The sequence below is a fragment of the Rhincodon typus genome, chromosome 5 (genome assembly GCF_021869965.1).
Source record: "Rhincodon typus isolate 14 chromosome 5, sRhiTyp1.1, whole genome shotgun sequence".
NCBI classification, from domain to species: domain Eukaryota; kingdom Metazoa; phylum Chordata; class Chondrichthyes; order Orectolobiformes; family Rhincodontidae; genus Rhincodon; species Rhincodon typus.
The window spans coordinates 13635892-13659865 of NC_063336.1; the positions used below are offsets into that span (position 1 = coordinate 13635892).

General features: G+C 40.5%; 2 protein-coding genes across 9 annotated transcripts in view; one reads left to right on the top strand and one right to left on the bottom strand.

The window, feature by feature from the left end:
• Positions 1-16836, top strand: part of mrpl33 (mitochondrial ribosomal protein L33) — a 41068-nt gene extending 24232 nt beyond the window's left edge. Inside the window, exons 3-4 of the mRNA XM_048596534.1 lie at positions 11346-11452; positions 16595-16836. Of these exons, the coding sequence (XP_048452491.1) occupies positions 11346-11452; positions 16595-16644 (157 nt within the window). The 3' untranslated portion in view covers positions 16645-16836. The remainder of the gene's footprint in view (positions 1-11345; positions 11453-16594) is intronic.
• rbks (ribokinase) overlaps positions 1-23974 on the bottom strand; it is a 170811-nt gene that overhangs the window by 16570 nt on the left and 130267 nt on the right. For 4 of the 8 annotated variants that reach the window (XM_048596532.1, XM_048596528.1, XM_048596533.1 and 1 more), the window contains one exon: positions 16758-17041. In XM_048596532.1, the coding sequence (XP_048452489.1) occupies positions 16868-17041 (174 nt within the window). In that variant the 3' untranslated portion in view covers positions 16758-16867. Of the gene's footprint in view, positions 1-16757; positions 17042-23974 lie in introns of those variants that run through there. The other 4 variants (XR_007262063.1, XM_048596529.1, XR_007262064.1 and 1 more) reach the window with 3 other exon arrangements.

Sequence of the window (23974 nt, forward strand, 5' to 3'; positions counted from 1 at the left end):
GCCTCCTTGACCTGTCCGTCCTCCCTGGACAGAGCTATCCCCTCCCTAACTCTCCACCTACACTCACCTTTACTGGCTCCAACCCCGCCTCCTTGACCTGTCTGTCTCCTCTCCACCTATCTTCTCCTTTATCCATCTTCTATCCACCTCCCACTTTCTTTCTAATTATTTCAGAATCCCCTTCCCCTCCCCCATTTCTGAAGAAGGGTCTAGACCTGAAACGTCAGCTTTCCTGCTCCTCTGATGCTGCTTGGCCTGCTGCGTTCATCCAGCTCTACACCTTGTTGTCTCAGCTTTTCTTTGGAATCTGTTTTGCTTTTTGTCTTCATAAATATTGCTTGTCACAAGGTTTATAGGTTTTAAACTTGTGAATGCTACAATGAATACTTCTAAAATCTTCAGAAGTTATAAATTCTGAAACCGAACAGGCTCAGCTTAAGCAGGATTTGAACATATTGATCAGACGAGTAGCAAATGACTTTCGATATTGAGAAATGTTCAGAGCTCCCCACGTCTGAAATTCCCTTTGCTTCATTCCTGGGTCTGTTATAGATGAATTAAATGCTATGATTAGCCAAGAATTTCATCATTGTTGTACTGTATGACTAAAGGTAAAGTGGATGGAATTTGATAATTTTTTGAGTAGCAGTTCTGATAAGTAAGTATATTGTAGAGTGTAATGGCTTCAAATCTGTACTGAGTATGGGCAGAGCGCAGCTTGTCCAAGGAATCCAGGGAATCTGCATTTGCTGAGTGACCCTTTGTAGTGTGTGGATATAAGACAGTTATCGCATTGGGCAGGTTATGATGCTCCCTGAAGACTGATGGGGCTGTCAAGACAGAGGATATAAGGATATGGTTGGCCTACACTAGTAGGGAATAGGAAAGAAAGGATGTCCTTCAGTTTATTAGTGACTTTTTTGGGTTTCTTAGGCAACCAGGTATTCTGACCTCACGAGTGACAATCCACTGCTGGGCCTCACTTGAACGGCTCTGTGATGCTCACTGAATTGTTTTTCTTCACTCTGTGGGGTACTTGCTTCTTAATAGAGAGGGGTGGTAGATCCACTCTCTCTTTCTTTCTTTCTTTCTTTCTCTCTCTCTCTGTCCATAGAGTGAGGGGGGAGATCCATGCTTTCTCTGGTAACGCTTTTATGTCTGGATCCCATTCCCTAGCAGCTGAATCGCAGATTTTAAAACTGGGCCAGGGTGACAGAGCTGGGTGAGACAGTGTAAATGTAGCAAATTGGCATTGATTCAGCAATTGAAATTAAAACAACATAATGTAAATTGCAGCTTATTCACTTGAGTGTCAGTTTCTATTTGCTTAAGTTTGATTTCAAACTATCGGTGTTGATAAGCTATTCTAGTTGAAAGTGTAATCTCGCTTTTCATAATGCCTATTAATTGAAGGGCCGGGCTTGTGATTCGCATCATTCTGGGGGAGTGTTGATCTTGTTGGTTTTTACTGAAGAGTCTGCAAGAACTTAGTTTCAAAAGTTCCTTTCATCTGAGCAGAAACATGTTTTTTGTTTCTGTTGTTACCCAACTTGAAAAGGCACCTGTAGATAGGGTAGGGCTGGACAGGAACACAAGGAGACTTGTTGCACTTCTCTATTTAGAACAATTGTGGTTTGAAGGGTTTGGTCTTTTCTGTTGTCTTTCACTGTTTGAAATGGTTCATTTTATGTGCGTCAGAGCTGGCTCACTATAATCGTCTTGCTGGATACCTGTTGTTTCCATTTCAACAGTAACTATTTACATTACTCACTGTGTACAGTTTGAACTTCTCCTGACAATCTTTGCTTCACATTTATTGACGTTCTTTTATCAGTGATACCTCATTTTTCTTAAGTACTTTTTTGAGTCATTTCAATTTGGAGGAAAAAGATGATCATGCACCGTTCCTGGTACTTTGGGTGGGAGGAAGGTCAGCATTCTTGCTCCTCAGCTGTTAGTGATATTGTGTAACCACTGCTAGTAAATGTGAGAGTGGCTGCTTTATCTTTTCCTCTCTCACTTATAGAACAGCTATGTGAAGAGTCATTGAGGTGATCACAGATCCTTAAGCTCACCAATTTCAGCTTTTCTGTTTCCTCGACTACCCCACTGTCTGAGCCAAGTTCCTCGTGTTGAGTTTCAAACGCTGCCCTTCTGTTCATCTGATGACTAGAATCTGTTGTGATGTCCAGGATGGACTAAGAGATTCATTTAAAACATTAAATTCTTGATATGTACATCAACCCACCACTGCCAAAAGTACTTTTATTTGTTCTTTAAATGTTTTGACTGGGTTAAAACTGCCAGTTGTCTCTGGTTTGATCACTAATTAAAATACAGTAGAAGTCTGATCCTATGGTCAGCAATTGAATTCAATCCTGACGATGGGTTTTGTACCGGGTGTAGGCATTTTGAGAACTCTTTTCATTAACAAAGAACAATTTAATAGCCTCCCTGTTCCTGCTACTTCAGATTTTTATTGCATGCAAAGGAAAGTTAAATTGTTAGAAGTTTGAATTAGGACATTCAAATTACACTACATGGGAGGCATTTTTTTTATCAAATGGGCTGTGTTATAGTTGTAGGCATCAATGACATAATGGTTATATTACTGGATTAGTAATCCAAAGGCCTGAACTAATGATCCAGGAACAGGCTCCTATTATCTCCATGTTTGCATTGTTTAGAAATGACTTCATGAGTTCAATTCTCACCACAGCAGCTGGGGAATTTAAATTCAGTTAATAAGTATTTCTGGAATAAAAACTAGAATCTGTAATGGTGACTGAGCAACTACCGGAATCCGTGTCTGACTGACTAATGTCCTTTTAAAGAAGGAAATTTGCCATCCTTACCCAGTTTGGCCTATACGTGACTTCAAAGCCACAGCAACATAGTTGGCCTAGCAAGGCACTCATTTTTGTCAAGAACGTGGTTCACCACCATCTTTTCAGGGGTAGTTAGGGATGGACAATTAAGAACTCTGTCTCCCCCATCAATTGCCATGGATGCCCATATCCCAGGAATGAACAGGAAAGAAAATAACCTTTTGCAACAGCGCTGTCTGATGAGGTGTTTTTCAGGTCTGTCTCCTCTTGGATGCAATTTGAGTTCTAGGATATTCAAATGATGTGAGTTGATAACTGTGCTAACCTCCCTAAATCCCACAAAGGGTGTTACTTTATGGGATCAAATCCATTCAGTATCTTCTCTTCATCAAAAACTGAAATGTGGAAGTATTTTACTTAACAGCTCTTTTGATCTTAAGCCCTATAGGCATTGTCCAGAAGTTACCCCATTGCAGTGTTTTATTGGTGTAACTGGGTCCAAAGTATCTGGTTGCTAAACCTAGTTATCACTGTAAACTCTTGCATTCCGTGGAGACTTTGACATTGATGACATTTCCATACAAGTGTAGGAAAGGTCTTTGCTCAGTCATGAGGAAGGATCACCGGACCCGAAACGTTAACTCCGTTTTCTGCTTCACAGATGCTGCCAGACCTGCTGAGCTTTTCCAGCTACTTTGTTTTTGTTCCTGATTTACAGCGTCCGCAGTTCTTTCAGTTTTACTTACTGGAGATTAGGAAAGTTTTTTTTAAGTAAAAAGAGTTTCTTGTTCCCAAGCCTTACTTCTCAGCTGTCAAATCCAAGCTTCAGTTGCCATTTTTATATGTTTTGAATGACTGGTAGTAGAGTCAAATACATCTGGTCTTTTTTAATACGTTCTTGGCATATGGGTGATGCTGGCAAGGCTATACTTATTGTCCACTCCAACTTGCCCTCAGATGGTGATGGGAGCTCTGTCCTTAGACTTCTTCAATCTTTGTGATAGTGGTGCTCCCATGGTGGAGTGTTGTGTTGGGCAGAGGCTCCAGGCCAAAGACCCAGTGACTATAGTCATACATGCTGAGCAAAGATGTTGTGTGATTTCAAAGATATCTGTGAAGTGCTGATCTTTGCATGATTTTGTTTCCTGTACTTTCACTGTGGTAGAGGCTGCAAGGCTGTGAGATGCTGTCAAGCCAGAGCTCTGTTTCCAGATGCTGCACAGGAAGATGGTGCCCTTCAGCATTTAATCAGTGTACACCTGAAAATGCAAGTTGGCATCCCTCATTTGCTCGCCTCGCTCCTCTCACCCTCGCCCTCACCCCCCTCACTCTCGCCCTCGCCCTCACCCCCCTCACTCTCGCCTCACTGCCTTCATCATATCTCTGTTGGTTCCTCGCTCTGCACCGGTTGCCACCTCCTGGTCACCCTGCTCCTTTTTGCTTCCCTCCCACTTGCTGCCCTGCTCCCTTTCTCACAGTGACTGGTAAACTGTGAGGGAGAAGAGGGTGAGCAGGATGGGGAGAGTTGGGGAGGTAGTGAGTCGGGGTGGACAAGTTTCAGCATGGGGCAGTGAGCAATTCATGATTCTGAGATTTTAACTGAATTGCTTCAAAGCATTTGAAAAACATTTTATTGCATTGTGAAAGCCTTTTTTTTGCATTACTCACTTAACGCAGGGCCATGTTCTTTGCAAACAGTTACCTGCAGTGCTGCTAGCAGTGACATCAAGTAGAGATGGCTGGACAGCTGATGTGCTGTAGCTGTATGATGTGGGAGTTGCAGTGACCACATCTGCAGCAAGTGTCAGTTGCTGGAAGAACTTCAGCTCGGAATTGATGAGCTGGAAACTGAGCTTCAAATACTGCGGTACATCCAGGAGGGGGAGAAGTACCTGGACGCCTTGTTTCAGGAGGCAGTCATGCCTGGTAGATTAAGTACTTCAGTCAGTGATCAGGGACAGCAGGGTGTGATTGCAAGTGAGGCAGGTAGGGGGATCCTTAATTCAGGAATGGAGGAGCCTCCGCTCTTGACCTTGCGCAACAGGGTATGAGGTACTTGCTCCCTGTGAAGATGAGGAAAAGGGCTGCAGGGAGGATGAGCGAGCTGACCACTGCACCGTGGTACAGGAGGCTATTCAAGAGGGGGGAGCAAAAAGACAAGTGGTAGTTGTAGGGGACTGTATAATTAGGGGGATTGGCAGCATCCTTTGCAAGCAGGATTGAGTGTCCTGCATGGCATGTTTCCTGCCCGGGGCCAGGATGAGGAACATCTCCAACTGGCTTGAAAGAATATTGGAGCGGGAGGGTAAGGATCTAGTTGTTGTGGTCTGCATTGGGACAAACAGAATAGGCAAAGGTAGGAAGGAGGACCTGTTTGGGGATTCTTAAGCACTAGGAACAAAATTAAGGAACAGGTGCTCAAGGGTTATAATCTCCAGATTACTACCCAAGCCACATGCAAATTGGCATAGGGATAAGAAAATTAGGGAAGTAAAGATGTGGCTAAGAGTGGTGTGGGAAGGAGGGGTTCCATTTCATAGGGCATTGGCATTAGTTTTGGAACAGGAGAGATCTGTACCATTGGGACGGTCTCTACCTGAACTGATCTGGAACCAGTGTTCTAGTGAAAAGGATAAATAGGGTAGTCATTAGGACTTTAAACTAGTGAAAGAAAGGGGAAAATGACAGGAAATATAATGGTAAATAGAAAAGGAAACAGCAGGTTAACATTTGTGCAGGTGGGTTTAACTACATTGAAGACAACAAAGGAAGTTAAGAGGAAGGAAAACTCAGGAGATATTATCAATGGAGATGTTAAAATTCAAAAAGAAGGTATAAAAACTAGCATGAAGGCACTTTACCTGAATGCTTGTAGCATTCAAAGCAAGATAGATGAGTTAGTGGCACAAATCGCAAATGAGTATGATTTAGTAGCCATTGCGGAGACACGGTTGCAGGATGGTCATGACTGAAAATTAAATACCCAGGGGTATCAGACTATTCGGATGGACAGACAGGAAGGTAAGGGAGGTGGTGTTGCTATGATATTTAAGAATGCCATTAGGGTGGTAGTGAGATGATATAAGTTCTATGGAGAATAAGGTTGAATACATTTGGGTGGAAATTAGAAATTCTACGAAGAAAAAGTCACTGATAGGCGTAGTCTATAGGCCACCAAATAATAACATCACATTGGGACAGGCAATAAGCAAAGGAATAACTAATGCCTGTAAAAATGGTACGGAAATTATCGTAGCAGATTTCAATCTACATGTCAGTTTGGTTAAACCAGGTCAGTCAAGGTAGTCTTGAGGAGGAATTCACTGAATGTTTCCGCGATAGTTTCCCTGAACAGTATGTAATGGAACTGAGGGAGAAAGCTATTCTAGATCTGATCCTGTGTAATGAGACCGGGAGAATTAATGATTTCATAGTTAGGGATCCTCTTGGAAGGAATGCTCACAGTATGGTTGAATTTAGAAAATAGATGTAAAGTGAGAAGTTAAAATCCAATAACAAGGTCCTGTGCTTAAACAAAGGAGACTACAATAGGATGAGGGGGGAGTTGCTAAAGTAGACTGGAAGCAAAGACTATATTGTGGCACAGTTGAGGAATAGTGGAGGACTTTCAAAGCAATCTTTCAAAGTGCTCAGCAAAAGTATATGCCAGTGAAAAGGAAGGACTGTAAGATAGGGGGTAATCAGCTATGGACGCCTAAAGAAATAAGGGAGGCTGTCAAATTGAAAAATAAGGCATACAAAGTGGCAAAGACCACTGGGAAACTAGAATATCGGGAAAACGTTAAAGATCAATGGAAAGCCAGAAAAAAGGTTATAAAATAAGGTAGATTATGAGACTAAACTAGCTCAGAATATAAAGACAGATAGACAAAAGTTTGTATAAGTGTATAAAATGAAAAAGAGTGGCTAAGGTAAACATTAGTCCTTTAGAGGATGAGAAGGGGGATTTAATAACGGGAAATGATGAAAAAGCTGAGGCATTGAACAGGTATTTCGTGTCGGTCTTCACAGTGGAGGACATAAATTACTGCCAGTAATTGATGACAAAGAGACTAAGGTAGGTGAGGACCTAGACATGATCATTATCACGAAAGAGGTAGTGTTGGGCAAGCTAATGGAGCTAAAGGTGTCCTGGCCCTGATGGAATGCATCTGAGAGTACTAAAAGAGATGGCGGGAGTAATAGCAAATACATTCATGGTAATTTTCCAAAATTTGCTGGACTCTGCGGCAGTTCCAGCAGATTGGAAAACCGCAAATGTGATGCCACTGTTCAAAAAAGGAGGTAGAGAAAAGATGGGGAATTTACAGGCTGGCTAGCTTAACTTCTGTACTGGGGAAAATGCTTGAATCTATCATCAAGGAATGAATAGCAAGAAACCTAGACAGAAATTGCCCCATTGGGTGGATGCAGCATGGGTTCATGAAAGACAGGTCATGCTTGACTAATTGCTAGAATTCTATGAAGACATTATTGAGTCCGTGTTGTCCACCACACTCGTAGATGTGTTATATCTGGATTTCCAAAAGGCTTTTGACAAGGTGGTACACAAAAGGCTGCTGCATAAAATAAAGGTGTATGGTGTTACAGGCAATGTATTATCATGGATTAAGGATTGGTTAACTAACAGGAAGCAAAGAATGGGGATAAATGAGTGTTTTTCTGGTTGGTGAACAGTGACTAGTGGTGTGCCTCAGGGATCAATGTTGGGACTGCAATTGTTTACAATTTACAGAGATGATTTGGGGGCCACGTGTAGTGTGTCAAAATTTGCAGATGACACTTTAATGAGTGGTAGAGCAAAGTGTGCAGAGGACTTAAAGTTTGCAGAGGGATAGAGATAGTTTAAGTGAGTGGGCAAAGGTCTGGCAGATGGAATTCAATGTTAATAAATGTGAAGTCATCCATTTTGGTAGGAAAAACAGTAAAAACGACGATTGTTTAAACGGTAAAAAACTTGCAGCATGCTGCTGTGCAGAGGGACCTGGGTGTCCTTGTGCATGAATCGCAGAGGGTTGGTTTGCAGGTACCACAGGCAATTAAGAAGGCAAATGGAATTTTGTCCTTCATTGCTAGATGGATTGAGATTAAAAGCAGGGAGGTTATATTGCAGCTGTAGAGGGTGCTAGTGAGTGGATACCTGGAGTAGTGTGTGCAGTTTTGGTCTCCTTACTTGAGAAAGGATGTGTTGGCACTGAAAGGGGTGCAGAGGAGGTTCACTAGGTTGATTCCAGAGTTAAGAGGGCTTATGAGGAGAGGCTGAATAGACTGGGATTATATTCATTGGAATTTAGAAGAATGAAGGGGGAATCTTAGAGAAACATATAAAATTATGAAGGGAAAAGATAAGGTAGAAGCAAGAAGGTTGTTTCCACTGGCGGTTGAAACTAGAACTAGGGGGCATAGCCTCAAAATAAGGCGGAGCAGATTTAGTACTGAATTGAGGAGGAACTTCTTCATCCAAAGGGTTGTGAATCTGTGGAATTCCCTGCCCAGTGAAGTAGTTGAGGCCTCCTCATTGAATGCTTTTAATGCTAAGATAGACCATTTTTTAAATAGTAAAGGAATTAAGGGTTATGGTGAGAGGGTAGGTAGGTGGAACTGAGGCATGAAAAGATCAGCCATGATCTTCTTGAATGGCGGAGCAGGCTCAAAGGGCCAGATCGCCTACTCCTGCTCCTGGGTCTTAAGCTCTTATCGCCAGCAACTGCCTGAGTGCTGAATTGCTTTGACACCAAATTCAGCCGTGTCGCAGCAAATATGGTGCACTGTTTCCTGCAGATAGTTGATATTATGGATAGAGTGCACCAGGGATAGAGGAGGTGCTTGTTGAGATCACTCTCAGGGACACTGGTCAAGCATGCCATCACATTGTCTATAATTGGTAGAGCATCTACCAAAAGGGCTGTGCATGGAATATTTCAAAACATTGTTTGTGCTCAGAGATTATATTGTCATAAATGCATAAAGTAGCATAAATGCATAAAGATTTCTGTACTATCTTTAATGGCATTATGAAGCATTTATACAATATAACAGCATCATTTCTAGGCTTTAGTGTGTTGTGGGTTTAATAAATGATACAGTTGCAACTCGGGCAGAGGACTTTTTTTTCAGATTGGCTATGAAAGGCAATAATCAGCTGCAATGACCTTCAGTCAATATCCCCAAGCTGTTGTACTTCGTCTGCTCCTGATGGCTGCAGATTATTTGCATTCTGTTGTATTTTTAGCACTTCCTGGTAAGATATATGTAGTACCTTAATGCTGCTGATGGGAAAAGTTCTGACAAAATTGCTGGAAACATATGACATTTATTTCATCAACTGAAAGGTCTTTTTTTGGTGTATCTCCTTTGTTTCCTTGTTGACCTGTCTGTTAAGGCCAGGATAATGGAGCTACACAAACTGGAAGATTGCAGATCTGACTCCTGTCCAATATGAGCTTATATCTAGTAATGTGTCTGTTGGGGTGCTAGGAGTGCTCCAAGCCAGAGAGAGTTAACATAAGCCAGTGTTCCTCTCCTGACTGCTGTCCACTGATTCCTGCTAGTTGGCCATCGTGTTAGGATGGGGTTTTGTTCTACAAAATTCTTCACAATTAAATAATCTGTTAATACTGTTCAAGTTCATGTCTGAAGAACAGTCAATTCACAGAATCTCTGAATCGTTACAGTGCACAAAGAAGTCATTGGCCCCGTCGAGCTTGCACTGTTTCTCTGAATTAGTAGTTCACCTATGGCCATTCTCCTGCCTTGTCCCCATGACTCTGCACATTCTTTCTTTTCAGATAATAATAAATATATAAATTCCCTTTTGAATGCTTTGTTTGAACCTGCTTCCTCAACAATCTTGGGCAGTACATTCTAGATCCTAACCACTCATTGCCTGAAAAAGTTTTCCTCATGTCGCCTTTCTTCTTTTGCCAATTATCTTAAATCTGTACCTCCTGTCCTCATTCTTTCCATCAACAGGAACAGTTTCTTCCTGTCTACTCTGTCCAAGACTCTTGTGATTTTGACTATCTCGACTAAATCTCCACTCAAACTTCTCTTCAAAGAAAGTAGTCCCAACTTCATTAATTTATTTAAATCTTTCCTGGATTTGTAGTCAAACTGAAGTGGAAGTGTGAAGCATAAAAGATGAATGAGAAAATATGCAAGTCCTGTTTTAAAGCATGCCTTTCAGATGCTGACACAGGCTCTATATTGCATCTAAATGTGTTGTATTGGCTGTACCTAATTCAATTTTTATTTTAACCTTTTGGAGGAGACATTTGTGAAACAGAAGTTTTCTTAAAGTTCTATAGGAAGAAGGACGTTTAGAAATCCCAACCAAGCAGTTGTTTGTGACTTGAGTAGATGAATCCATTTCATTAAGGGTATTGTAAAATAATTGTTAAGTCATTGGATTTACAATCCAGAGGCTGAAGTGATAATCTGGAGGCATGAGTTCAAATCCCACTATGACAGTTGTGAAAATTAAATTTAAACCAGGAATAGAAAACTAGAATCAGTAATATTTGACATTAAAACTACTGACTCATTGTTAAAAATCCAAAAGTTTCATTAATGTCCTTTGGAGAATCAGACCTGCTGGTTTTACTGAGTCTGGTTTACATGTTACACACAGCAATTTGGTTGACTCTGTCCAATGCTTTCTAAAACAGCCACTTAGTTTTCATAGCAGTTCTGATACAACCATAATGTACAGAGACTGCATTATCAAGAAGGTACCTCAAGTAGGCAATCAAGGATGGGCAATAAATGCTGGTTTCCCCAGCAATACCCACATCCTGTGAATGGATAAAGGCAAGTGCCAAAGTGCGTTGATTTCTAGGAATAGCATAATCATTTCTAAAGTTGGCGTTAATGGGCTCATCCTCCGTATAATGTGCCTCCATTTCACATTCACATATTGTGAATCATTAACTTGCTTGTATGTTACATAAGTTACAACTCATGCAAAACGTCACAGCCCATGGTCCAATTGTCTCCGACCTCCTTGAGCTACACTGGTCCCCAAAATAAGATCATACAACAGCGGCTCAGCCTTCGCTCCTCAATTCAGTATTGCTGGCCACCCCTTCCAGCCACGTATCTGTATTACATCAGTAACTGTGCTTTAAATTTAGTTCGTTGGTTAAAAGCACTCAGAGCATCCAGAGGATGCGATAGGTTGCTACATAAATGAACCCTCTTTCCAATTTCACATGCTCCTCATCCTGTCATTTAATACTTTCCATCTTGTTGTCTCCCTTCCTTTTTTTTTGGAACCTTCTAAGAATCCTTTGCTTAGCTGTTCCATTCCCCTCAACCTTTTTTCCCTAGTCATTCAATGTCCACTATCCTTTAAAGGCCTGAGACAATGTTGTGAGGAGTGTTAAAGAAATATAGGTTGTTGTGATTATATAGATTGTTGTGATTACTGAAAACTGTAGATCTGACTGGTTTATTGGCAGAGCTGGATCTCAGTAATCTTTTGTTAAATTTTGACAGATCTATCCTTGTGAGGATGGTGAGTGCTGCTGGAAGTGGCTATTGCTTCAATGCAAAGAGGAGCCGACTACGGGACAAACTCGTCCTGAGAAAACATGATCCAATAGGTAAATTGTAATGTGCAGCTGTGGTAGGTGAATGGAGAATGTGTCACTTGTGGAGTCTTCATTACCAGTGTTACTAACTCTTCTCCATTAATCTCAGATGACAACTCTAACTGCCCATTGCTTATTGATAACATCTTAAAATGTTATGCTTATTTATAATATATTAATGTTTATTTATAGTATATTAATGTTATGTCTGTGCATCCTGCTGTGATTACACCTTTCTCTCTAACCTCATTTCACTTGAATTACACATACAGTCTTGGCTCCCTTTGTGAAATACTATAAAAATTAACTGGTATTCAGTTCTTAAAAAGTTCTTTCAAGGGATATGGGTTGGTCACCGGCTAGGCCAGCAGTTATTACCCTTTGAGAAGGTAGTGGATTGCAGTCTAACTAATGAATTGGTCTAGTATGGTTTAGAACTACAAGCAGAATGTTACATATAAAGATACATCTCCTTTTTTGTCCTCAATTCAGTGTTAGGCATGCACAACATATTGCCAACTGAAAATGGGATGACCCATTAAGCAGAAATGATAACACATATTAGGTTGTTTGGCCAAGTCGTCCATGTTGGTTATTTCCTTTTCAAAAACAGTAGTCCTAATCCTATCTTCTTGCCTTCTATTCACAATCCATTTATCCCTCATTCCTTTAGCTACCCATTAAGTTTCTGTTTCAGTTATTCTCTCTGATAATGTATTTTATAGTCTCCTAGCCTAGTGTGTGTATGTGTGTTAAAATTTCTCCTAGTCGCTACAACAGCGCTGGCCTGTGAATAACATTTGCAGGCTGATTCTCTAAAGCAGTGTGATATTCACTTCCCCTTCATCTGTGGCACTCAGGAGATTGGTTCTGGGCTTCCTTCCACCGTCTGCTAGTTTCAGCACAGCTTGCCCTAGGGGGCGAATTTAGCAGTTTTCTGTTGTGCTGCTTGGCACATCAACTAAAAAGCGTTACACATACTGAATATCTGTGATCAATGTCTGTGTGCATGTGTAACTCCTTACTGTGGATGATTTGGATTAAACAGAAAAGAAAACTAAGGTCTGAACAAAACACACTTGCATTAAATGACCTTACTATTTTAGTTTCATAACTGGACTTGGATTTCAGCACACTGAGTATTAAATCGATATTGGGTATTACAACATAGCTCTTTTCCCTCCCCTGTCAAAAAAAAATACAACTTGTGATTGGTTTCAAACGTTAGATCAAGTGAGCTAGGCCAGATTATGTTCCCCTGTGCAATTCTCTGATAATGTGCCAGCAGCCCTCCATGATTTTTACAGTCCTCCAGTTTTGGCAGTTGCATTCATTATTGGCAGCTGACCTAAGCCCTGAAATTACATCCTTAAAACTTTCCACTTCTTACTGTCTCCTTTTTAAGACTACGCTTAGAAACCTATGTCAAATCAAGCTTTTTGGTCACCCTTCCTACTATTTCCTCATATGACATGGTGTCAAATTTTATTTAATGAAGTTCCCGTGGAACCTGATTCCCTTTGAATGTTTTACTAAGGAAAAGGTGCTGTATAATTGCAGCTTTTTTTTTTGAACTCCAATACTGAATGAGCATTTTCACCACCATGCATCTGAGTGCATGGTGATTTCTTGTTTACACCAGTATTTTTATAATCTCAGGATGTAAGGCTGGCAGGGTTTGTGCTGCGAACACTCACCGTTGCAAGTAGAATTATTCAATTTGGATACAAGGATCTTTCACAGATTAAAGGGTAGTGTTATATTATTTCAGGTATAACAAACATGGTAGGGAAATAGTGGTTTACAGCTATTCATGTACTCTGCCATTATCTGCCATTCTGTGAAAATAATTTCATTTCATTTTGATAGCAGAAACTCATGTACATTTTTAATCACATCACTTATGATAAGGAACACATTATGGAGATGTCAAATGGGACCCATGTCAGAGAACAATTTTTCTATGTTTGACTGTTTGACACATCTCACTGTAAGAAGTTGATCTATTATCTATTTTTGTGTTCCACAGCACAGAAAAAGGGCTCTCCAGTCCTTCAAGTCTGTGCTTGTCAAAAACAACCATTTAACTATTCTAATCCCATTTTCCAGCCTTTAGGCCATAGCTTTGTATGCCTTGGCATTGCAAATGTACATCTAAATACTTCTTAAATGTTAAAGGTTTTCTGTCTCTACCACCCTAACAGGTAGTGAGTTCCAGACACCTACAATGTCTGAGTGATAAATGTTTCCTCAATCCAAATCCATGCCTCCATCACTAATCCGTCTATAGAGTGGAGAAGTTTCTACCTGTCTACCCTATGAATACCCTGCATAATTTTATGCATCTCAATCATGTCCTCCTGTAGAAAAACCATGCTGACTGTTCACGATTAATCCCTGACGTTCCTAGTCCAGATTAATTTTGTTTATCAAAATTGCTTCCAATAATTTTCCCCACTGAGGTTAAGCTGGCCTGTAATTTCCTATTTATCCTTTGTTGCCTTCTTGAATAGTGGTAACACACTGGCTGTCCTGTAGTCCCCTGGCACCTCTCCTGTGGCTATCACTACTCTATTACTTTCACACTTCTCTAAAATTGCCTACATATCTGCTCTTCTATTTCTTGCAGATTGTTTTGGAGCCTATAGGATATTTCTTCCTCCTGTTTGATTTTTAAGTTCTGTCCGTATGGCTTCATTTGAGGCTTCTAAAATGGCATTCTTCCTTACTGCTGTAATAGATTCCCTGATCAATATTGCAACACCACCTCCTCTTTTACCTCCTTCCGTGTCTTACCTGAATATGTTCTTTTCTGGAGTACTGAGCTGCCAATTCTGCCTCCTCTCACCCCTGTCTCAGTTACAGCAATGACATCATACCCCCATGTTTTAATTTGAGTTTTCAACTCATCTGTCTTGTTCGTCAGTCTCCTTGCATTAAAATAAGTAACATTCAACCTTGCCAAATCTCTTGTGCCTTAACTGGCCTATAATTTCTATGCCTTCTCACTCCTGTATGTAATCCTCCAATTATTGGTTGCTATGTCATTGAAAAGCATTCTGATAATCTGTTGCTATGTGATCACATAATATTCTAATCCTCCACTAAACATGTATCCACTCATGGAAACAATTGGACAACAGTCGTGGCAGGACATTGGTTTGGGTGTGTTTCCTTTTCCAGAAAAAAAAACCTCATGCCACTTACATCATGTGTTTGAGACTTTTAAATGAGAGGTGCGGTTCCAAAAAATATTTGGGCACAAGAAGGGCTGAGAAAACATTTACATTCTGTGTTGTACTTTGTATCTGTGCTGGGATACGATGTCTCCCTTCACTTGTTAAAACATGAAAGACCCAAGGGCTTTAAGTGTCATATGATTGAAAAATGAACTTTTAGTACTCTTCTATGCAGAATGTTTGGCTTGAAGCAGTTCTGAAAATCTTTATTTTGCAGTGCTTGGAAATATTTAAACTGCTTTCACTGCTGAAGTTGTCAGCTTTCTCTAATCAGGTTACAGGGAATTACTCACTTTGATATTCTTCAGTATACATTTCATTTGGTTCTTGTTTTCTTACCCCCAATGTTTGAGAAAATAAAACTATATTGGTGCCTTTAAATAAGGTTCTTTGAATGCTTATACACACTGCTGTATTTGTGTTAAATTGCCTTGTCTACATTTTCTTCCATTGGAGTCATGATCTGGTTATTTTCAGAGTGCCTCTGCTAAGATTGCACATAAAGAAATTTGTACTGACGTGCACAATTACTGAAGCTTAATGTAAATGGGCAAGAACTTCCTTTGCCAGTATTGCCTTGCATAGCTATTAAATCACAACCATATAAGCATGATGTAGCCTCTTTTGACCAACGCAAAAACTACAACTCTGGGCATTAGGCATAGGCAATAAATACTGGCCCAGCCAGTGATGCCCATGTCCTCTAAATAAATAAGAAAAAATGAGGCCACTTTCCCTATTTGCTGCCGCAATGAAAATGTAATGGCAGTTTATCATAGGACTGGTAATATTTGAGTGTTATTGGCACTATAAATGAGATTTGTTTTCAATATATAGGAGGGTGTCATCACCATTTCTTGCCCTGATACAGTTGGGCTGAAGGCAGGTAGTGTGCTCTTGAGCTTCTGCCAGTTCAATGCATGTCACATTTGTGCACCCGTGTCAAAACTACACAGCAACACTGACTCTTTCTTTGCCATTTCCTACAAGATCACCATTCTAATATTTGGATTTGTCTAGGAATCTGTTTCACACTTCCTCTAAGCTCTAAAATATCTAGGGGTACAGGTTCATAGCTCGTTGAAAGAGTCGCAGGTAGACAGGACGGTGAAGAAGGCTTTTAGTACGCTTGCCTTTATTGGTCTGTACATTGACTGTAAGATTTGGGACATTGTGTTGCGGCTGTATAAGACATTAATGAGGCCAGTTTTAGAATACTGTATACAATTCTGGTCATCCTTCTGTAGGAAGGATAATGTTAAACTTGAAAGAGTGCAGAAAAGATTTACAAGGATGTTGCCCTGATTGGAGGGTTTGAGTTAGAAGGAGAGGTTGAATAGGCTGGGGCTATTTTCCCTGGAGTGTTGGAGGCTGAGGGGTGACCTGATAGAAATTTCTAAAATCATGGATAGAGTGAATAGCTAAGTTCTTTTTCCTAGGGTGGGGAAATCCAAAACTGGAGGACATAAGTTTAAGGTGAGAGGGGAAAGATTTAAACGGGACCTAAGGGACAACTTTTTCACGCAGAGGGGTGGTGTGTATATGGAGTGAGCTGCCAAAGGAAGTGGGTACAATTACAACATTTAAAAAGGCATCTGGATGGGTATATGAACAGGAAGGATTTAGAGGGTTATGGGCCAAATGCTGATAAATGGGACTAGGTCACACTGGGGTGACTGGTCGGTGTGGACAAGTTGAACCGCTGGATGAGTCTTAGTTTTATGTTCTGCATTGGCAGATGAGGGTAGGTCAGTGAGAAGTTTTTCTGCTGTGTCCCTGGCACTGTTCCTCAGATGAGGAGCCCTTAACGTCAGTTGTTCTCTATGGTCAGGTACCCGTCTGGCAGCTGCTTACTTGGTACCAATTTTGTTTTAGTATCCTGAATTGTAACTACACTTATTTGTTTCTTTTCCAGTAAACAAGCACGTTCTTTTCTTTGAGAAGAAGAAAATCCGGTCAATCTGATATTGGAAGCTGAAATGAACTGATTTTGTGTGAGGACAATTCAGGATTTCCTGGAAGTAATGAATACCACCTGTGGTTTGGGGATATTTCAAAAGCTGACAAGAACATCAGAAGAGGGAACAGTCACTTTTTTATTTACAACTTACAAGTTACTTTTAAAAAAAAATAAAATGAACAATGGCTAGAACCAAACTGAATGGCCTGTTCTTTCATTTTTTTTCCCCTAAAAGAGTTCCTGAGGGAGCTGTGCTCTGTGGGGGTAGCTAGCTTGAGTTCCTTGTGATTGAACACTCACGGAAGCGATGTCACAGGCCCTTCTGCTCATTTCGTCCAGTTCCATGTAAGGATAACAAGCCATGTAGAATGCCAGAGCGCCCAAAAAGCTGTCACCTGCACCCTTAGAAGTAATTTGAGAAAGAGTTAGTTTATTCCAATGGAATTAAATGTCTAATGGTAATTCATTTGGTAAACGACTATGCATTTTCTTGCTATGTCTTGTTCATGTGCTAAACTCGGAATCACTGCCAACACGCTTCGGTAACAAGTGCATGCAGTATCTGGTTTCTTCTCCTTTCTTACCCTTTTCCTTGCTGAGAAATAGTAAGCTACCTATTCAGGTTGAGTTAGTGAACGTGGCCATACTGCTCCCAACCAAGAGTTATTCATGTGCTAGGGTGGCAGTGAAAGAAAGTGGTATAAATCCAAATCGAGTCATAGAAATCTACAGCACTGAAAAAGGCCCATTGCATCTGCACTGGTCAAAGCCAACTGCCTAGTGATTCTAATCCAATACTGAAGTCTTCCACGGGGAACCACTAAAACAAAACGTCTTGATCAGACCTTTGGCCATGCTGCAGAATAAACTACCCAGTGAAACAAAATTGCACAATTTTTTGTAAGCTTTCTTTTGTAACTCTGGCAGATTAATAGTCATAGAGCTGTACAGCATGGAAAAAGACCCTTCAGTCCAACTCGTCCACGCCAACCATATATCCTAAATTAATCTAGTTCCATTTTCCAGCATCTGGCCCATATCCCTCAAAACCCTTTGTATTCATGTACCGATCTAGATGCCTTTTAAATGTTGTAATTGTTACCAGCCTCCTCGACTTCCTCAGGCAGCTCATTCCATACATGTGCCACCCTCGGCATGAAAATGTTGCCCCTTACGTCCCTTTTAAATCTTTCCCCTCTCACCTTAAATGTATGCCCTCTAGTTTTGGACTTGCCCCACCCTAGAGAAAAGACCTTCGTTATTCACCCTATCCATGCCCCTCATGATTTTATAAATTTCCATAAGGGCATCCCTCAGCCTCCGGTGCTCCAAGGAAAATAGCCCCAGCCTATTCAGCCTCTCCCTACAGCTAAAACACTCCAACCTTGGCAACATCCTTGTAAACCTTTTCTGAACCCTTTCAAGTTTCACGAAATCGTTCCTACAGCAGGGAGACCAGAATTGCACGCAGTATTCCAAAAGTGGCCTTTTAGTGTTGGTACAGCTGCAACATGACCTCCCAATTCCTATCTTTGATGCACTGACCAATAAAGGCAAGTATACCAAACACCACCTTCACTATCATGTCTACCTGGGATTCCACTTACAAGGAACTATGAACCTGCACTCCAAGGTCTCTTTGTCCAGCCACACTTCCCAAGACCTTACCATTAAAAGTGTATAAAAATTGTCTAAGCATACTTAACAAGAACATCCCAAAATGGTGTGTGATATGGTTGTCATTTGAAAGAATAAAGCATGAACAGCAGCAATGTAATAATAAGAGGCTCTGTTTGTTCATTTACTGTTTCCAGTGAACCTCTGATTGGAGCTCAATTTACTTACCTGCTTTTGGCTGTTTCAGGAGGTTAAGTGAATCAAGAGAACAGAGCTTTCTTAAAATAAAATAGGTATAAACTCTTTGGTACCAGCAGGACTAGAAACTAGGAGCATTTAGCTGTGACATACAACAAGCCAGAAGAGAATGGTGCAATGATATTTGGACTACTTTTAAAAGGAATTCTATGAACAGATTGAAGGCTAGAAGAATATGTACACAGATATATGTTCAAACATTCTGTGGAACATAGTTCCGTTTCTGATTGACCACAGGAATGTTATCTCTGGAATGCAACTGCAGTGTTGTCTGCAATTACAGGAATTGTGTTAAGGTATTGTCCTGGTTATTTTTGCTCAGTTATTGCCTTTGGAGCTTCAGGGAGAAGTCTTGCCTACTAGCTACTTCCCTCAATGTTTAAGAAGTCAGAGTCTGTGACAGCATCAAAGAAACAAAACTGAAAGAACTGTGGATACTGTAAATCAGAAACAAAAATAGATTGCTGGAAAAGCTCAGCAGGTCTGACAGCATCTGTGAAGAGAAATCAGAGTTAACATTTTGGGTCCAGTGACCCTTCCTCAGAAGATAATGAGCCTTGACAGTTTGAATTGCTTGTCTTTTTTTAAGTTGAGAAAACACACAGGGCTGAACTTTAAAGGCACAGGTAGTGCAAACGTTGTAGAGAAATGAGAATGCTGGTTAAATTTTGAATAGAAGGACTAGGTGTTATCAAGGTTTAATGTACAGGTGGTGGCACATAAAAAGCTGAGAAATCAAAATTCTGAAATCCTTAAGCTAAGTTTCTGCAGCAAATTGAGATCTGGATATTTACATGAAAATACAGGAGCAGGTGTAGGCCATTCGGCCTCTTTAGCCTGTTCTGCCATTCAACGGGATCATGGCTGATTTGACTGTTAGTCTCAGCACTGAACTCTGACAGACTTCACTAGTTACAGGTTAGCTATTAATATGCTGCTTTTCTATTTTCCCTGCCAAAATGGACAAGTTCACATTTCTGATGTTACACTCCATCTGCCAAATATTTGCCTGTTCCTTCTATATCCCTTTGGCAACTCTCTTCTTCACAAATTGATTTCCTACCTATCTTAAGCAAATTTAGCAACAATACATTGGTCCTTCATCCAAGTGATTAATATAAATGGTAAATAATTGAGCCCTGACACTGATCACTGTAGCACATCACTAAGCACATCAACCAACCCAAAGGCAATTGGTTTATGTCCAGTCTCTGCTTCCATTAGCCAACCAATCCTCTATGCCAATATGTTACCCCTCTAGATGATCAGGTCTTAGTTTAGAAAGCCTTTAACATGGCACTTTCTCAAATGCCCTCTGGAAATCTGGGAAAGTTGTGCTATTATGATAATATCACTGGATTACTAATCTAGACATCCAGGGTAATGTTCTGGCGACATGGATTCAAAATACATCACAGCAACTGGTGGAATTTAAATTCAGTTAATCAATTAGAATTGAAAACTAGTCTCCATTACAACAATCGATAGTTTCATGGTCATTGTTAAGACCCATCTGGTTCACAGATATATTTTTTTGGGAAGGAGTCTCATTCTTACCTAGTGTGGCCCACGTGACTTCAGATCCATAGCAATGTGGCTGACTTTTAACTGCCCTCTGAATTGATGTAGCAAACCACTCAGTTCAGGCACTAATTAGAGAAGGGCAGCAATTGCTCGCTTTACTTGACTTTTAAATACTTGTAGAAACTCATATTCCAACCACACATCTTTCATGCTCTTCATTTCACCTTCCCCATAATCTTCTGGTCATTCTTTGCTGTTCTTTATAGTTAGTCCAATCTTATGACCTGCCACTCAGCTTTGCACAATTATATGTTTTTTCCTTCAGTTTGATGATATTTTTAACTTCCTTTGTTAGCCACAGTTGGTGTGCCTTCCCTTAGAATCTCTGTTTTGAAATATTGCCTTAAATTTTTCGTCAACGTATCTCTACTGACTATCCCTTAACCTGGTTTACATATGAATATAAGTGTTGGGTGCAGGAATACACCAGTCTCTGTAGTCCACATCGCGATTTAATAAGATCATGGCTGATAGGATTACGGCCTTAAATTCACATTTCCGCTTACCTCTGATGACCTCTGACTCCATTGTTCATTGAGAATCTATGTATCCACATCTGCCTTAAAATTACTCACCACATTTCCATGGGAAGAGTGTTCTAAAGATTCACAACCCTTTGAAAGAAACTCTTCAAGCACTTGTATTTGATCACACTTCTCTCCCTTAAACTGAACGTGAAGTTCAAATCATAATCTCTGCTACCTAGGCAGCACCTTTGCTATGTCATATTGGCCAATACCAGATCTAGTACAGCATGCCATTTGCCTGTTTCTAGAACATACTGCTGTTAGAAACTATCTTGAAAGCACTCCTCATCCAAAATATATGCAGATTAAATCATCCACATTATTGCTTTACCTTTCTCACAAGCTCCCATCATTTCTTCATATATACTCTCTCCTACAGTGGGGTTACTGTTAAAGAAGTCTATAAAGCACTCACATGCTTTACTTCTTACCTTTACTATTTCTCATCTCTAACCAAACTGCTATGATCTCCAGAACTAAAGTCAGCTTTCTCTTTCACTGATGTCATTCTTATTTAAAAAGGCTATGTCTCCACCTCTCCTTAGTTTTCTGCTCTTCCAAAAATGTCATGTATCCTAGAATATTTAAATCCCAATCTTTATCATCTTGTAGTCATGTCATCTTCAATACATATATATCTATTTTGATTTGTGCTGTTAACTTTTTTTAATATAAATGTCACATGCATTTAAAAACAGCACCTTTTAGTTATGTCCTTTCATTATTTCTATAGTCTCTAGCCTTAGCCACGGTTGCAATGTTGGGTTTATACATTGTCTCTTCCTGACACACTCTGATCATTATTGCCTTTATAGCAATCTTGCACTCGGGCCTTGTCTTCTCTTTAATTTATCACATCTTCCCAGACTTGCTCTTCATTTCCACCATGTAGTTTATAGCCCTCTCTATCACTGTTACATGACTCACCAGTCCCCACACAATACAACTTCCACTTTCCCCAGTAACAGTGCCATGCCCCAGAAATCAAAATGATTTTTCCTACTCCAATCTTTGAACCACAAATTTCATCTCTCTAATCTTATTTGGACTAAGCCTATTTGCTCATGGCCCAGGTAATGATTATCTGAGAGATTATCTTTGAGGATCTGCCTTTTAATTTAGCCTCTCTCTGTTCATACCCCTTCAGCAGACCTTCTTCCCTAGTGCCATGTAAGTGGCTGGTACCTACATGGTCCACGACAACTGGATACTTTCCCTTTCACTGCAGATGTCTCAAACCCTGGAACCAGTCAGGCAGCACAGGAGTCTGGACTTGTGGAGAATTGTAACTTGGCAGATGGAATATAATGTGAGGTAATGCACTTTGGCAGGAAGAATAGAGAAGCTGAACATTATTTAAATGGAAAAATACGGAGAAAGAGGAATTGGGGAGCCCTTGTGCATGAATTATAAAAAAAGCTCACATACGTGTTCAACAGATAGCAGGGAAGTCCTCCTAAAACTATATAAGGCACTTGTTGGACCACACCTATAATACTGTGAACAGCTCTGGTTCCCCTTATCTAAGGAAATTTATTTGAAGCACTGGAGACAGTCCAGAGAAGGTTCACTGGGTTGATAAATAAAACAAAGAACCGGAAATCCAAAATGGAGAGAGTACTGGAGAAATACAGCAGGTCTAGCAGCATCTGTAGAAAGAATAACAAAGCTAATGTTCTGAGACTAGTGACCCTTCGTCAGAACGGATGAAGAGTCACTGAACTTAGAAAGTTAACTCTTTTTCTCCCTACAGATCACTAGGTTGATTATGGGTATGGAGATATTCTCTTTTGAGGGCAGGTTGAGTAAGTTGACCTGGTACTCATTGAATTTTAGAATGAGGTGACCTAATTAAAACATACAAGATTGTTAGGGGATTTGACATAGAAGCATAGAAAAAAGTAAGAGCAGAAGTAGGCCATTTGGCGCTTCAAGCCTGCTCCAACATTCATTATAATCATGGCTGATCATCCAACTCAATAGCCTGTTCTTGATTTTCCCCTCAGTCCTTTGTTACTTTTAGCCTCAAGTATTATATCTAATTTCTTCATTAAATCAAACAATATTTTGGCCTTGACTATTTTCACAATATGGTACATGCTGATAGGTTGTTTCCTCTGGTCGGAGAGTCTAGGAGCAGAGGGCATAATGTCAGAGTAAGGGTGACTCAATTAACAGATAGGAGGGATTTCTTCCGAGGGTGGTCAATCAGTGGAATTCTTTACTGCAAAGGACTGTTGAGGTTGGGATTTTGAGTAAATTCAACATTGAGTTTTTTTCCATCAGGAAAGGCATCAAAGGTTACAGGGAAAGTGGGGTTGAAGAGTTAGATCTGCCATGATCTCTGAACGACGGAACAAACTCAACGAGCTGAGTGGCCCATTTCTGCTCTTGAGTCTTATGGTCTAACTATCAATGTGACAATTCTGTCCATTGCTTCCACTACATTTCACCTTCCACCTCTGCCTGCTTGAATGGTTTCCTGCACTATGGTCTGTTTTCTCATTCACACTGAAGCCACCATCTTCATGCATACAAACTGTAAGAACCTCAAACCTGCTGGAAAATTTCAAAGGCTGAGATTCTGTGACCTCCATCTTCATATCTAGCACATTTGTAGTCACACAGTCCTGTTCCTGACCACTGAATAAATCAGAAGACTTTATCCTAAGGGGTGTGATTAGTTATTGGAAAAAAAAGTGTACATGTAACTTCCCTCTCCCTGATGCATTGCAGTGTGTGCTGCATAGCCTGCAGCGCATAAGCTCTAAGCTGAAACACCTTGAGCTACAGACAACTACTGCAGACTCAATTATGCTAGTATCCAGAAGCACCCACATCCTGCAGACGTAACACAACACCTGCCCTGCCATTATTAATGTATTGTTAATTAATTTATAATTAATATAGCAAGCAGTGTTACTACTACCAATAACAATAAATCATATCATTACAACATTTCCTGGTCTTTAATAGCTACCACTCACTCACTCATTTCCTTGGCATGTTGCGTATCAGTTTTCTCCAAATGAATTTAAGGACTTTCAAGCAGCTGAACTCCCGCTAGTGTTCTGTCCTCTGTGATGGAGCTTTTCAAATCATGCTCTCTTGAAGACTACCACACTTAGAAATAGAAAGGAGCACCTCTTCCCTTTTTCAATAAATTACCTTACCAAACTCCTAGCTTCACACACAAGCAGCACTCCATGAAAAGTTGCACGCCAGGCTCCTCTATTGTACTGTGACTCAGAGGAGTGTGCTCTGTTGCAATTCTTCCATTATCCTCTCTCAAACTGGCAAAGAAACAGCAGGAGAAATCAGATATGGGCTACCACCACCTGTGGGCAGC